The sequence below is a fragment of the Rhinopithecus roxellana genome, chromosome 13 (genome assembly GCF_007565055.1).
Source record: "Rhinopithecus roxellana isolate Shanxi Qingling chromosome 13, ASM756505v1, whole genome shotgun sequence".
In the NCBI taxonomy this organism is placed as follows: domain Eukaryota; kingdom Metazoa; phylum Chordata; class Mammalia; order Primates; family Cercopithecidae; genus Rhinopithecus; species Rhinopithecus roxellana.
Genome location: NC_044561.1, coordinates 100,321,657 through 100,338,536, shown reverse-complemented (window position 1 = coordinate 100,338,536; position 16,880 = coordinate 100,321,657). Strand labels below are relative to the sequence as shown.

At 46.8% G+C, this 16,880-nt stretch overlaps 1 protein-coding gene across 2 annotated transcripts in view; it reads right to left on the bottom strand.

The window, feature by feature from the left end:
- C13H20orf194 (chromosome 13 C20orf194 homolog) overlaps positions 1-16,880 on the bottom strand; it is a 168,672-nt gene that overhangs the window by 17,373 nt on the left and 134,419 nt on the right. For both annotated transcript variants that reach the window (XM_010378967.2, XM_030914275.1), the window contains exons 29-30: positions 16,305-16,342; positions 4,157-4,292 (exon numbers count right to left, since the gene is read on the bottom strand). In XM_010378967.2, the coding sequence (XP_010377269.2) occupies positions 4,157-4,292; positions 16,305-16,342 (174 nt within the window). The remainder of the gene's footprint in view (positions 1-4,156; positions 4,293-16,304; positions 16,343-16,880) is intronic.

The window sequence follows — 16,880 nt, the reverse complement described above, 5'->3', positions numbered from 1 at the left end:
TCATCATTTGGTCAACATAGGTATACCAGAACTTTCCATTGTAAGGTATTTTTCCCCCTTTGTAAGGAGTCAGTAGTCTATGGAGTGATACTTTACACAGTACACGACTAGTAATATTTTTTTTTCTTCCACAGTCTTTCACCTAGTGCTTTTAGCATTCATCGATCGTTCCCTAAATCAAATACTGTATTAGACTGAAGGTTATAAAACGATCATTTTCTAGTTCTTTTTTTTTTTTTTTTTTTTTGAGATGGAGTCTCGCTTGCTGCCCAGGCTGGAATGCAGTGGTGTGGTCTCGGCTCACTGCAAGCTCTGCCTCCCGGGTTCACGCCATTCTTCTGCCTCAGCCTCCTGAGTAGCTGGGACTACAGGTGCCCACCACCACACCCAGCTAATTTTTTGTATTTTTAGTAGAGACAGGGTTTCACCGTGTTATCCAGGATGGTCTTGATCTCCTGACCTTGTGATCTGTCCGTCTCGGCCTACCAAAGTGTTGGGATTACAGGCGTGAGCCACTGCGCCCAGCCGATTATTTTCTAGTTCTATCAAACCTTATTTACTTGGTATTCTTCTATAAAGGGCTTTGCGATCCTGTCCCCTTCCACTTTTTTTTGTTTTTGAGATGGAATTTCGCTCGTTACCTAGGCTTGAGTGCAATGGCGTGATCTCGGCTCACTGCAAGCTCTGCTTCCTGGGTTCAAGCGATTCTCCTGCCTCAGCCTCCTGAGTAGCTGGGATTACAGGTATGCGCTACCATGCCTGGCTAATTTTGTATTTTTAATAGGTACGGGGTTTCACCATATTGGTCAAGCTGGTTTCGAACTCCTGACCTCAGGTGATCCACCTGCCTTGGCCTCCCAAAGTGCTGGGATTACAGGTGTGAGCCACTGTGCTTGGCCCCCGCTTCGTTTTTGAGGATCACTGTGGACACACATTTTATTCCATGTGTTATAATCCATAGTTCCAGTATTATCATGGTTCTTTCTTATCCCCAAATTGTCCCAAATTAGACTAGCAGGAACTTCTTAAGCTACTTCCCATATCCTTTTGATATATTTCCACTAATCTTTTGAGTACTTCCTCGCTTTATTGGCATAAAATGGACCAGGCCTACCTTGTACTTTCCTTGACCTGGCACGCAGTCAGCTAATTCTCCAAGGAGTCCTGATACCTTGCAGTGGGGACTGGTACTTAGAAACCAAGCTACAGAGGTAAGGGTATTTGCTGCAACTGTGGTATTACTATTCTGGTCCCTTTCAAAGGAAAGTGGTAGGAAATACACATTTTTAAAAATAATCAATTTATATTGAATCTCCAATTCAAATCAACATTTGATCTTTGGCAGGCCGAAGTGGGTGGATCACTTGAGGTCAGGAGTTCAACACCAGCCTGGCCAGCATGGTGAAACCCTGTTACTACTAAAAATAGAAAAATTAGCCAGGTATGGTGGCGTGTACTTGCAATCTCAGCTACTAGGGAAGCTGGGGCAGGAGAATCGCTTGAATCTAAGAGGTGGAGGCTGCAGTGAGCTGAGATCGTTGCCACTGCACTCCAGCATGGGTGACAGAGCAAGACTGTGTCTAAATAAAATAAAATAAATATTTGAAGGGTTTTTCTTCATCTTCCCCATTTCATATTCATAATCTCCTCTCTTCAATCAGTGATGTTGTTTAGAACCAGGGTTCCAGCAGAGGATTATGTTCAAAAGTTACTTGAATTAAATACTTTTTATGGTGTGGTTATTACTTTGATATACACATAGATTTATTTACTTTAATTAATTAATTATGTTAATTTTGAGATGGAGTTTCATTCTTGTTGCCCAGGCTGGGAGTGCAATGGCGTGATCTTGGCTTACTGCAACCTCCACCACCCAGGTTCAATCAATTCTCCTGCCTCAGCCTCCTGAGTAGCTGGGATTACAGGTGCCCGGAGCACACCCGGCCAATTTTTTGTATTTTTAGCAGAGACGGGGTTTCGCCATGTTGGCCAGCTGGTCTCAAACTCCTGACCTCAGGTGTCCTTTTACACACACCTGACATATGGCCGTTGTTGCACATATACATATAGGTTTTTTTTTTGTTTTTTTTTTGAGACTGAGTCTCACTCTGTCACCAGGCTGAAGTGCAGTGGCGTGATCTCAGCTCACTGCTGCAACCTCCAACTCCATGGTTCAAGCGATTCTCCTGCCTCAGCTTCCTGAGTAGCTGAGATTACAGGCATGTACCACCACGTCCAGCTAATTTTTGTATTTTTTTTTAGTAGAGACAGGGTTTCACCATGTTGGCCAGGATGGTCGATCTCCTGATTTCGTGATCTGCCTGCCCCAGCTTCCCAAAGTGCTGGGATTACAGGCGTGAGCCACCGCACCCAGCCTAGATTCACTGTTTTTAGTTTGTATTTAATTTAGTTTTTTCCCTCCTTGATTTAAGTTTTGAATACATAAAATATCTACAGAGTTCAAAAGTCAAAACTATATAAAAACGTATATAACCTTTTACCCAAATTGAGCAAACAAAACGGCTACATAACCAGGTGTTTTCTCCTTATATATGTGTGTACACATACAAACTAATTCTCTCTTTTTAGTTTGTAATTTGAACCCAAGTCCATGAAGTAAAGAGATAATATCTCTACGTTACCTTTTTTTTTTTTTTTTTGAGATGGAGTCTTGCTCTGTTGCCCAGGCTGGCTGGAGTGCAGTGGCGCCATCTTGGCCCACTGCAAGCTCCCTGCCTCCCGGGTTCATGCCATTCTCTTGCCTCAGCCTCCCAAGTAGCTGGGACTACAGGTGCCCGCCACCACGGCTGGCTAATTTTTGTATTTTTAAAAATAGAGACGGGGTTCCACTGTGTTAGCCAGGATGGTCTCCATCTCCTGACCTCGTGATCTGCCTGCCTTGGCCTCCCAAAGTGCTGGGATTACAGGCGTGAGCCACTGTGCCCGGCTGCTTTTTTTTTTTTTTTTTGAGACGGAGTCTTGCTCTGTCGCCCAGGTTGGAGTGCAGTGGCCGGATCTCAGCTCACTGCAAGCTCCGCCTCCCGGGTTCACGCCATTCTCCTGCCTCAGCCTCCCAAGTAGCTGGGACTACAGGCGCCGCCACCTCGCCCGGCTAGTTTTTGTATTTTTTAGTAGAGACGGGGTTTCACCGTGTTCACCAGGATGGTCTCGAACTCCTGACCTCGTGATCCGCCCGTCTCGGCCTCCCAAAGTGCTGGGATTACAGGCTTGAGCCACCGCGCCCGGCCTGCTTTTTTTTTTTTTAAGAGACAAAGTCTCACTACTTCTCCCAGGCTGGAGTGCAATGGTGTGATCATGGCTCACTGTAACCCTGAACTCCTGGGCTCAGGCAATCCTCCCGCCCAGCCTCCCGAGTAGCTGAGACTAGAGATATGAACAACCCTGCTGGCTGTTTTTTTAAAAAACTGTTTTGGTAGAGACAGGGTGTCACTATTTTACCCAGGCTGGTCTTGAATTCCTGCAAGCAGTTTTGGGCTCCCTAAGTGCTGGGATTACAGGTTGAGCCACCACATCCGACCCTTCTCTACATTCTCTATGCCATTTCTCAAACACTTCAATACAAGGATGTTAAGAGAATCTTGGCTACCATCCTTCAATGGAAGAGAATGTGAATATATCAAAACAAAATGCCTCAAAACGGTACACAATGGAGTCTTCTCGGCAATTTTTATACAGCATCAAAAGCACTTCAAAAACTTTTTTCCCCCCAATATATTGTTTCTTTTTACAAATGAGATGGGGTATCACTATATTGTTCAGGCTGGTCTCAAACTCCTGACTCAAGATCCTCCCACCTCAGCCACCCAAAATGCTGAGATTACAGGCATGAGCCATTGTGCCCAGGCTGCCTTTTTTTTTTTTTTTTTTAAGCGATGGGGTCTTGCTCTGTCTCTCAGGCTGTGGAATGCAGTGACACAATCATAGCTCACTGCAGCCTCCAACTCCTGGACTCAAGTGATCTCCTCTCCTCAGCCTCCCGAGCAGCCGGGACTATAGGTGTGTACCACCATACCTGGTTCAAAAACTGACTTCTCCAAATGTTTAGGTATTAGATACAGTAGAAAGACTCTGGGCCACAGATAGAGTGCTGTATCTGAGAAAGCAACTGGTCTTGCAGAGTGAATGTATAGATTACCTGGTGACAATCCCATTTTCTGCAAGAATGAAGGCTGCGGCAGGATTGGCAGCCCTGATGAGGCTCTGCAGCTGAACAAGGAGAGGGTGCCGCTGCTCCATGGTGTGACTGGTGAATACCACGTTACTCACCAGGCCTGTGAATAAAACCAAGGACAGTTTAGCCTTCACAGTCCTGGTTAGGGGTGAGGGCTCACACAAACGTGGACCCTTGGTCCATCCCCTAATCATGCCTTCCAGTAGTCTCCTGATGGAGACAACTCTTACACCCCAACACCAACATACACAGCTATCATTCTCTTCCAGTTTCCCGGCACTGCCACCTCTTGGAATGAATAGCTTCAAGTCTGTAGCTGCCTTACTTCCTAACCTCCTAACTTCCTCTTTTTTTTTTTTTTTAAAAGACGGTGTCTCACTCTGTCGCCCAGGCTGGAGTGCAGTGGTGTGATCTCAGCTCACTGCAACCTCCGCCTCCAGGGTTCAAGCAATTCTCCTGCTTTAGCCTCTTGAGTAGCTGGGATTACAGGCACCCGCCACCATGCCTGGCTAATTTTTGTATTTTTAGTCGAGATGGGGTTTCACCACGTTGGCCAGGCTGCTCTCGAACTCTTGACCTCAGGTGATCAGCCCACCTTGGCCTCCCAAAGTGTTGGGAATACAGGCATGAGCCACCGCATCCGGCCTCCTCTATTATTTTAATTCTGATATCTGGCTGATACTTGGAGTTCTTAGTCAAAGGGCCTTTCCACATCCCCTGTATTTAGCATCATCAGGAACTGGTGCCATTTACCTTCACCAGTTCAGAATATAATTATTGAAAACTCACCATATATTGGGGCTATTCATTATATCCTCAAAGAGTGCACAGCCAAGACACTGTGCACAGGGAGTCACATGATTCCGAGATAAATGCTAACAGATTTTACATGGTAATGTGGTAAGAAAGTGTGGCCCATGTAAGAAGAGGTTGCAGGGTGGGCCATGATCACTCCCAACCAACCTTTTGGTGAAAATACAGAAGTAAAATTCACAGGACCACAGAGAATTTGGAAATCAGGAAACTTACCACACTTCACCACTCCAAGATAATTATGATACCCCTTCCATATTCATTCCTTTTTTAACACAGTTACAATCAGAGTGTATATATAAGATCTTTTATTTTGCATTTTTGTTATTCAATAATTTTTATTTACTTTTTTTTTTTGAGATGGAGTTTAGCTCTTGTTGCCCAGGTTGGAGTGCAATGTTGCAATCTCAGCTCACCACAATCTCCACCTCCTGGGTTCAAGCAATTCTCCTGCCTCAGCCTCCCAAGTAGCTGGGATTACTGGTGCACGCCACCATGCTCAACTTATTTTGTATTTTTAGTAGAGATGGGGTTTCTCCATGTTGGTCAGGCTGGTCTTGAACTCCCAAACTCGTGATCCGCCCGCCTCGGCCTCCCAAAGTGCTGGGATTACAGGTGTAAGCCACCGCGCCCAGCTGTACTTCTTAATATTGTAGAAAATTTCAAACACATACACAACTAGAAAACTAGCAGAATGAACTCCCATCACCTGGTTTCAGGAACTACTAATACTCAGCTAATCGTATTTCATCTACACTCCACCCAGCTTATCCCCGCCTCCCTTGCTGTATGATTTTGAAGTCAATCCCGGACATCCAATGATTTCAAACAAAAATACTTCATCATGTATTTCCATAATACAAGGACTCTAAAAATATTAATAATGAACTCCTTAATATAAAAAAAATCCAGTCTGTGTTCAAATTTCTCTCTTTTTTTTTTTTTTTTTTTTTTTTTTTGAGACGGAGTCTTGCTCTGCCGCCCAGGCTGGAGTGCAGTGGCCGGATCTCAGCTCACTGCAAGCTCCGCCTCCCGGGTTCACGCCATTCTCCTGTCTCAGCCTCCCGAGTAGCTGGGACTACAGGCGCCCGCCTCGTCGCCTGGCTAGTTTTTTGTATTTTTTAGTAGAGACGGGGTTTCACCGTATTAGCCAGGATGGTCTCGATCTCCTGACCTCGTGATCCGCCCGTCTCGGCCTCCCAAAGTGCTGGGATTACAGGCTTGCGCCACGGCGCCCGGCCTCAAATTTCTCTCTTATAAATGTTTTCTTACAGTTAATAATTTTTGAATCAGGAACCAAAGGAAGTCTACATATTATATTTGTGTGTTTTTTTTTCTTTGTGGGACAGTGTATTGCTCTGTCGCCCAGGCTACAGTACAGTAGCCTAAACGTGGCTCACTGAAGCCTTGACCTCCTGGGCTCAAGCAATCCTCCTGCCTCAGCCTCCTGTGTAGCTGGGACCACAGGAGCGTGAGCCACCATGCTTGGCTAATTTTTTGATTTTTTTTTAGACATGGGGTCTCATTTTGTTGCCTAGACTGGTCTCAAACTCCTGGGCTCCAGTGACCCTCACACCTTGGCCTCCTCTAAAGTGCTGGGATTACTGGTGGGCGTGAGCCACTGCACCTAGCTTCATTAGCAATTTTAGTTCCTCTAGTGGTCACTTTTATATCTTTAAAGAGTATAGTTAACCCTTTATAACTTGATTTAATGGCTTTAAACTTTATCAATCTCCCATTCTGAAAGATGTAAAGAGTATCTCTCCTCTGCTAATTTTTTGTAAAATATAATTTCATACATAAGTTTTCAACATTTATATTCTATTTTGTAATAGAATTCTCACAGGTGTTATAATTCTATACTTAAAAAGATTCGGCCGGGCGCGGTGGCTCAAGCCTGTAATCCCAGCACTTTGGGAGGCCGAGACGGGCGGATCACGAGGTCAGGAGATCGAGACCATCCTGGCTAACACGGTGAAACCCCGTCTCTACTAAAAATACAAAAAATTAGCCGGGCGAGGTGGCGGGCGCCTGTGGTCCCAGCTACTCGGGAGGCTGAGGCAGGAGAATGGCGTGAACCCGGGAGGCGGAGCTTGCAGTGAGCTGAGATCCGGCCACTGCACTCCAGCCTGGGCGACAGAGCAAGACTCCGTCTCAAAAAAAAAAAAAAAAAAAAAAAAAAAAAAAAAAAAAAAGATTCAATGCTCATCACCAACCCATTTACTAATAGAGTAGTTTTATTATTATTTATTATTATTATTTTTTGAGATGGAATTTTGCTCTTGTTGCCCAGGCTGGAGTACAATGGTGTGATCTCAGCTCACTACAACCTCTGCCTCCTGGGTTCAAGTGATTCCCTTGCCTCAGCCTCTCGGCCTCCCAAGTAGCTGGGATTACAGGCATCCACCATCATGCCAGGCTAATTCTGTATTTTTTAGTAGAGATGGGGTTTCTCCACGTTGGTCAGACTGGTCTCGAACTCCCGACCTCACGTGATCCGCCTGCCTCGGCCTCCCAAAGTGCTGTGATTACAGGCGTGAGCCACCGTGCCCAGCGAGAGTAGTTTTATAAATGATTAGTTCTTAAGTGAGTATCTCTAAATTATGGAGACTTCTGCTTTCCTAAGTGACCTTGTAATTGCAGAATCCTAAGTAATGAATATTCAGTAATGAAGACTCTATACTGATACTGTTTACTTCAGTCAAGTGTTTAGTTAAAAAAATTAGATGTACTCAGTTACTGAGGGCAAAACTCACAACATATAGAAAGTGTGTTAGGCTATTTTGGGGTTGCTGTCAAGAAAAACCTGAGGTTAATTTATAAAGAAAATTGGCTAAAGGTTCTGCAGGCTTTCCAGGAAGCATGGTGCTGGCATCCGCTTCTGGGGAGGCCTCAGGAAGCTTAAGATCATGGTAGAAGGCCTGGAAGCCAGCACATCACAGTGGTGAGGGCAGGAGCAAGAAGGAGTGGGGAAGGTGCCACACTCCTTTAAACAACCAGGTCTCCTGTGAACTCAGAGTAAGAACTCACTCACTATCACAAGGACAGCACCAAGCCACTCATGAGGGATCTGCCCCCATGACCCAAACACCTCCCACTAGGCCCCACCTTCAACACTGGGGATTATGTTTCAACATGAGATTTGGAGGTGACAAACATCTAATTTATATCAGAAGGGTTCACAGAGAAAATAATTCCTTTCCTCTCCAGACACCTAAATTCCCTTCCCTGGAGGCAACTGCAGTTATCAGATTCTTACCTCTTCTTCCAGAAGATCTGCTGAGTAGATACAAAAGTGTTGAGTATAATTTTTTCCACAAGTAGTGGCACATTACACTGTTCTGCACCTTTTCCCCCTACTTACCCCCTTTACTTTTTAATTTTGGTAAAGTTTACATCTTCCTTCAAATCTTTTTTTTTTTTTTTTTTTTTTTTTTTTTTTTTTTTTTTTGAGACGGAGTCTCACTCTGTCGCCCGGACTGGAGTGCAGTGGCCAGATCTCAGCTCACTGCAAGCTCCTGCCTCCCGGGTTTACGCCATTCTCCTGCCTCAGCCTCCCGAGTAGCTGGGACTACAGGCGCCCACCACCTCGCCCGGCTAGTTTTTTGTATTTTTTTTTTTTAGTAGAGACGGGGTTTCACTGTGTTAGCCAGGATGGTCTCGATCTCCTGACCTCGTGATCCGCCCGTCTCGGCCTCCCAAAGTGCTGGGATTACAGGCTTGAGCCACCGCGCCCGGCCTTCCTTCAAATCTTTCTTAACATCTTACCATCCTAGTCCTCCCCTCATGCCACCCTGCTCTCTCCCCTTCTCTGAACTAAAAAAAAAAAAAAAAAAAAAAATGAAAAAAGTTCTTTTGAATTACACAGATGGCACTTAAACATAGGACTTATATTCTTTTTTTTTTAGTCTCACTGTGTTGCCCAAGCTGGAGTGCAATGGCACGATCTCGGCTCGTTGCAACCTCCACCTCCCAGGTTCAAGCGATTCTCCTGCCTCAGCCTCCTGAGTACCTGGGATTACAGGTGCGCACTACCACACCTGGCTAATTTTTGTATTTTTAGTAGAGATAGGGTTTCACCATGTTGGTCAGGCTGCTCTTGAACTCCTGACCTCGTGACCTGCCCACCTTGGCCTCCCAAAGTGCTGGGATTACAGGTGTGAGCCACTGCGCCTGGCCTGGACTTAGTATTATTTATCTTCTTCCTCTATGGGAAAAGCTAGCATAATGTAAATATTAAGGCATTTAGAGCCAGGCGAACCTGAGTTTGAATTTTGAGTTCCGCTAATTACTAATGGGTGATTCTAGACAAATTGCTCTACTTTCTCTCTGACACCAAATATCTTCCTCTGTAAGACAGGAACCGTAATACATCACTCTAGGTTATCAATAAAACCTAGGCTTATCATAGGGCCTACAGAGAGTAAGAATCCATGAAATACAATCTATCATCACCACTACCACCACCATCGGCACTGTCAGCTGAGCAAGAGCCTGAGAATTAGACTTCTACCTGTACATTGAGGGGCCTGTCAGACAGCGGCTGTGACATTGGGTCCTGGCCATATCAACCACTGGGAAACTAAGTCATACAATTTCCACAAGCCAAGGCTGCTACGCTCATGGTTTAGACGAGGGCAAGGAATAGTCTGAAGACAGATTCCAGGACCCCTGACCCCCTGCCTCTAGTCTCTTCCTTCCTCTTACCAATAACACCTATGAAAAAAGTGTCCCAAAACTCTCAAGACTGAATCTAACCTTACACATCCATCTGGATGCATTCCATTGAAGACCAGGGAACAGGGCTTAGGAGAGAGCATGCCAATGGTTGGTTGCCTGTGACAATGAGGAAAGGGCCCACACAAAGGTTAAGCTATGTGCCTCGGGCCAAAGACCTTCCGGAGTTAGGGCTTGCCTACTAAGCACAGAAGCTGCTTCCTAAGTGCTTAGGGACCATTTTGGATCCATTCCTTGGTTCCGAGACATGAGACCTACTCTTCTTAGGTATCTGTAAGTAAAAAATTTCGGCCGGGCATGGTGGCTCATGCCTGTAATCCCAGCACTTAGGGAGGCCAAGGTGGGTGGATCATGAGGTCAGGAGATTGAGACCATCCTGGCTAACACAGTGAAACCCCGTCTCTACTAAATATACAAAAAATTAGCTGGGTGTGGTGGTGAGTGCCTGTAGTCCCAGCTACTTGGGAGGCTGAGGCAGGAGAATGGCATGAACTCCGGAGGTGGAGCTTGCAATGAGCCAAGATTGCACCACTGTACTCCAGTCTGGGGGACAGAGCGACACTCCATCTCAAAAAAAAAAAAAAAAAATTTTTTTTTTCTCTTCCTCCCTCATCCTCCTGGGGCTCATTCTCCTCTGGGAGGCAACCACTGATAACTAGTGTTTGGGTATACTTCCTCAGATGGTCTAGGCATGCAAATACAAATATGTAGGAATATACAGAATCACGTTTTCTTTTTTTTTTTGAGACAGAGTCTTGCTCTAGTACCCAAGGCTGGAGTACAATGGCATGATCTTGGTTCACTGCAACCTCCACTTCTGGGGCTCAAGTGATCCTACCACTTTAGCCTCCCAAGTAGTTGGAACTACAGGAATGCGCTACCAGACCCAGCTAATTTTTGTATTCTTTGTAGAGACAGGGTTTTGCCGTGTTGCCCAGGCTGGTTTTGAACTCCTCAGCTCAAGTGATTCACCTGCCTTGGCCTCGCAAAGTGCTGGGAATACAGATGTGAGCCACTGTGCCCAGCTCACTTTTCTTAAGCATTCAAAACCTCTATCCTCAGCCAGGCACAGTGGCTCATGCCTGTAATCTCAGCACTTTGGGAGGCTGAGGCAGGCGGATCACCTGAGGTCAGGAGTTCGAGACCAGCCTGGCCAATACAGTAAAACCCTGTCTCTACTAAAAATACAAAAAATTAGCTAGGCGTGGTGGCAGGTGCCCGTAATTCCCAGCTACTTGGGAGACTAAGGCAGGAGAATCGCTTGAACCAGGGAAGCAGAAGTTGTGGTGAGCCAAGATCACGCCATGGCACTCCTGCCTGAGCAACAAAGGTGAAACTCCTCTCAAAACAAAAACAAAAACAAAAAACTTCTGGCCGGGCACGGTGGCTCACGCCTGTAATCCTAGCACTTTGGGAGGCCAAGGTGGGCAGGTCACGAGGTCAGGAGTTCAAGACCAGCCTGACCAACATGGTGAAACCCTATCTCTACTAAAAATACAAAAATTAGCCAGGTGTGGTGGTGCGTGCCTGTAATTCCAGCTACTCAGGAGGCTGAGGCAGGAGAATCGCTTGAACCCGGGAGCCAAAGGTTGCAGTGAGCTGAGATTGCACCACTGCACTCCAGCCTGGGTGACAAAGAGATATTCCGTAACAACCACCACCACCACCACCACCACCACCACCACCACCACCTCCTATTCCTCTATCCTCAAAGTCTTTGTGGATGACCTAGTTGTGGTAACAGCACATAACTAAACCAATTCAAATGGAGAACTCATCAACATCTTGTTTATTTTATTTTAAAAGGGTTCCTCACATACCCTTTCTGTTAAGAAGCTTTCACATTAAGATGAAACTCCTAAAACAGTGTCAGAAAAACCTCTAAGCAAGGTGACACTGGTGATTTACATGAGGGGCAAACAATAGTTTGAAGACAGATTCCAGGACCCCTGGGCCCCTGCCTCTAGTCTTTGGTACCTGTGTTTGCATGGCCATTTGGAAAGGTCACTCTGCAGTGCACTCTGGAGGCTGCAGATGAGGCAGCAAAGCCAGCCTGGAAAGCTTGATGCCAGAATCCCATGCCCTGGTGCAGCAACAGAAAGTGGGGCCTCTGGAAACTGAATAAGGCGAAGTCAGGAGGCCAAGCCCAAAATGTGGCACAGTGGGGGAGGCAAGCAGGATTTAGAAGGCTCAGCACATTCTAGAGATGGCAGACGTGGGAGCCGGATCCTACAAAGGGCCTGCCAGATTCCCAGAGTGGAAGGCAAGGAGAGCTCTGGTGGGTCTGGCAGTGAAGAGCCAACAAAGGTTGAGGGAAGATCTATAAATACGTTAGGACTCTGTTTGGTATCTGCTTGGGCAAAAGAAACAAAGGAGTCAGACTAGTGCAAATGTGGCCATATAAGTGGTGGTGCACCAGGGTCACAAGCACGGGTCTGGCCTGCCCAAGAAAAGGCTGGGATCTGGGTCTCTGACAGACACACCTTGTACAAAGTCCTGTCTGCTGCACACGTACCATATGGACAAACCTTGTGGGGTTGGGATTCTAGGTCAGGAACTGGGCACAGAAAAGGGGCTTTGCTTTATAGGGAAACAAGCAAGAGGATTATCCCCAGCATTCCTTAGGCCAACTATGTAAACTGCCAGCTGCCAAGAGGAAATGCCATCTGTGAGGCAGGTATAGCAGTTATCTGAAGCACAGGGTGAACAGGCCACAGTGAGCAGTTCCACCTTGTTTGGGCCAGGAGCTTCCTTCTGTTCTGTATCAAGGAGTGGACAACCAGATTTGGCCAAGGTCTCACCAGTCTGGGCTATGAGCAAGCAGGCAGCCTGGTCTATCCTATTCCCAAGAGCAGAGAAACATCCCTATTGTCTGGCTGACCATCCCAGTCTGGGCTAAAGCATTCCAGAAGCCCAGCAGAAAACAAAGGTGACTTCTTCTATCTACAGATGCTTTTAAAAGCAGGCCATGACAGTAAAGTATCTCTACTTTGCTTTCACACCAGCATTATAATGAGTCTTGCTTGCTGTTTAAGCACTGAGGTTGTTTCTCAGTCCTTTGATTTCTGTAATACACATTGTCTTGGGGCTGCAACACAGTCCTTTTCTTTTTTTTTTCTTTTCTTTTCTTTTTTTTTTTTTTGAGACGGAGTCTCGCTCTGTCGCCCAGGCTGGGGTGCAGTGGCCGGATCTCAGCTCACTGCAAGCTCCGCCTCCCGGGTTCACGCCATTCTCCTGCCTCAGCCTCCGGAGTAGCTGGGACTACAGGCGCCCGCCACCTCGCCCGGCTAGTTTTTTGTATTTTTTAGTAGAGACGGGGTTTCACAGTGTTAGCCAGGATGGTCTCGATCTCCTGACCTCGTGATCTGCCCGTCTCGGCCTCCCAAAGTGCTGGGATTACAGGCTTGAGCCACCACGCCCGGCTAACACAGTCCTTTTCTAACTGGAAAATAATCTCTTATGAATCAGGTAGCCTGACTCATGAATAGGAGCAAAGGGAGGCAATATGCTCCCTTAGGACATGAAGTGTTTGTCTACTGCTGGCAGATCCCACCTTCAAGCCAGCTACCAAATCTCCTAAGAGAAAAGAAATACTTGCCTTTTATCTCCTCCCTCCCCAGATAGCCCACGTCCACGGCAAGTCTGGTCAGGCCAGTCCACAGGGTCCCATGGGCCCAGAAGCAAGGCATCGTCACTCCATGAGCCCCCTTGGAGGAGTTCCGAAAACAGCACATGTGACCTGAAGGTGATCAGCCCTCATCTGATCACACCCCTAGCTCTACACAAGCACAGAGTTTAACACACATTGTCTTTGCACAATGAGTTGGAAGGTAGTATAAATGAAACATGCCTACCAAGTGCCAGAGAGAACACAGTCTGTTTTGGCCTCAAAGGGTTCAGACTAAAAGGGGCTTTCCTCTTGTGAGACAAGCCCAGGGCTGCCCCTGATTCAATGATGATGAAGACAGAACACTTCCTCAAGGCTCTCTGCCAGAGAAGCCCCACCATCTGTGCTTGTTCTTCATGCAAAAAAGAAGGGGGACACTGAGGGAGAATGCCAAGGAACTGAGGTGCACTAGGGTGCCAATCATCACATGGTCGACAAGGGGCTCTGAAAGGAAAAGAAGGCTCCAGCATTTACAAGAATAAGGCAGGGCCTGAGGCTGGATAGGTCAGCAAGTCCTAGGTACACCTGATGGCCAGTACTGCCCCCTAGGCAAACACTTCCTCAACTTCACCTGCTTCCAACTAAAGCTCTTCTTAAGGAGGACACTGCTTCTCTAAGTCAATCTTCACTTCCAGTCTGATCTCTGGACCCACCCCTTCCTTCGCAGGGGTCCCCTCTATCAAGTCTAGCATCTCCTTGCAGTCCACAGGCCTTCTCAGTCAGCAAATAAGGAGGAGCTGATCATTCAGAAATGACAATTCTTGGAAGTATTCTCCTCTAGCCATCTTCCTTTTTTTTTTTGAGACGGGGTCTCACTCTGTTGCCCAGAATGGAGTGCAGTGGCCCAGTCTCAGCTCACTGCAAGCTCCGCCTCCCGGGTTCATGCCATTCTCCTGCCTCAGCCTCCTGAGTAGCTGGGACTACAGGCACCCACCACCACGCCTGGCTAATTTTTTTGTATTTTTAGTAGAGATGGGGTTTCACCATGTTGGCCAGGATGGTCTCGATCTCCTGACCTCGTGATCTGCCCGCCTCGGCCTCCAAAAGTGCTGGGATTACAGGCGTGAGCCACCATGCCCGGCCTGCCATCTTCCTTTTTATAGCCCCAAGCACTCTAGAATATAATCCACACCTGCTGGCTTCCAGTATCTCACTTGGCCACTGGTCTACTTGAAGCTGGCTTCAGCCCTCACCTCTCCACTCAGATCATCCTACTCAGGTCATCAGGGTCCTTCTCACTTGCAGAGCCAGTGGGCTTTTCTCTGTCCTTCCCTCAAAGTCTCCGCAGCATTAGACATTGTGGATCTCTTTTTCTCCTTCTTCAATGTCTCAGGCAATGCTCTTCCCTGCTTCTCTTCCGGTGTCCTGGAACCTCTGCCCTCACCCCATCTCTAGCCTTCTGATCTTTTCAGCTCTACACCTGGATACCAGCTGACTACAGTACATACCATTAACTTTGACCATGACTTCCAAATATGTATCTTAGGATGAGACAGCCCTCCTTGGTTATCTCCTGGACCTATGTTTTCTCCTGTGCTTTCTATCTCAAGGACAGGTACCACCAACCTTCCTAATCTCCTAAGCTAGAAACCTAGGAGTCATCCTAGATACCTCTTTTTGCAATGCATGCTCCACATCTAGTCTGTCACCAGATCCTATTGACCCAACCTCCACAAACTCTCCTTAATCTACCTGGGGTGGATACTGTGGATGGACCTAGCCAACCTCCATTTCATCCTGTTTCTGAGGTGCAGTACCTAGAAAGTAACAGGGGCCTCTAAAAGCTGGACCTGAGACTACCTGGTACAGCAGCCCAATATACACATTCCTCCCTTTGGGCAGCATGCCCTGGGCAGCATGGCTTCAGCTGTTTCCCAAGACAACAACTTTGGTATGCTCTGTTGTCTCCGCTCCCTGTGGACTGGCAGTACGATCAGCAGGGCGAAACTGTGCTGGGGACACTGAGTTGTTTTCTTGCATCTGATTTCTGCTTGATGGACTAGCTCAGGAAGCCCAGACCCCAGGCATGTCTCCTAATAACAATGAGCATTTCATCACCACTGCAGGGAATTCAGAATTTATTCTGGACCTCCAAACATCACAGATAATATGACTAGAAAGTGTTGATTCCAGGGTTGCCAGGTAGCAGGGCATTGCAAAGTTGAATGCAACCTGCAGGATGGGTGAATTTTTCTAAATGTTATCAAGGAAATGCGGAAAATTCCAGGGTGCATGGGGGTGGGGGGTATTAAGAAAGACAGGTCCTGCTGGGCCAAACTCGGCAGTCTTGGGGCAGAAGTGAATCAAGAACTTGCTGATCCAGAGGCTAGGAATACCTACTCAGCCCACTAATATTAGCTGGAATGCCAGGGTGGACTTAAGCCCAGCTCAAGGAGAGGTATTACTGTGGCAATTTGTTGCCATAAGAGACAAGTTCAGGCCAGGCGTGATGGCTCACGCCTGTAATCCCAGTACTTTGGGAGGTCGAGGCGGGCGGATTGTGAGGTCAGGAGTTTGAGACCAGCCTGGCCAACATGGTGAAACCCTGTCTCTATTAAAAATACAAAAATTAGCCTGGTGTGGTGGTGCATGCCTGTAATCCCAGCTACTTGGGAGACTGAGGCAGGAGAATCACTTGAACCTGGGAGGCAGAGGTTGCAGTGAGCTGAGACCACGCCACTGCACTCCAACCTGGGCGACAGAGTAAAAACAGACAAGCTCTTAGAAGAAATGTGCCTATCAAATATGGTAAAAGTAAAGATATCAAAGTTTTTTCTGACCAATTTTGTTTGCTTTAGATTTCAGAATGGTAGGTAAGAGCACGAAGAAAAGTCTATTGCTGAATTCTACTGAACTTGCAAGGCATGCAAGCTGGAAATAAAGCATATTACTTACCTTGTGAACACTGGTCAAGACATTTAGGAAAGAGAAATCTAGGGGGAAGAAGGGGGAAATATTTAAAAACCATTCATCTCAGAGTTGTCACTGATTATTTCCCACACAAATACTACCACTGACAAGCAAACTGACTCACATGATGAGGCAAGTGGCAGCAGCACTGAGCACTAAGGATAGCCATGGGACTTCACAGCTTTCCGTCAAAGCTCCCCATGCCAGGAGCCCCACAGAAGTCCCTACATGGCCAATTGTAAGTGGAATGTTGAAGAGGGATACTGGGGCCAGGACCAGCTCTTTGGTCTATGGGAGATGGAGAAAGAGCTGGTCTTTTTTGAAAGACATATGTTTTTGAGTAAAGTGGATATTTCAAGGGAAAAGAAGAATTACACTCATCTAACTCTACCAGGGGCCTTTAATACCAACTTTGCCATGCTTCTCTTTATGTACACACTAGAATCTCAATTCCCCTTTAATCTCCTCCTTTTTTTTTGAGACGGAGTCTTGCTCTGTCACCCAGGTTGGAGTGCTGTGGCCGGATCTCAGCTCACTGCAAGCTCCGCCTCCCAGGTTCAC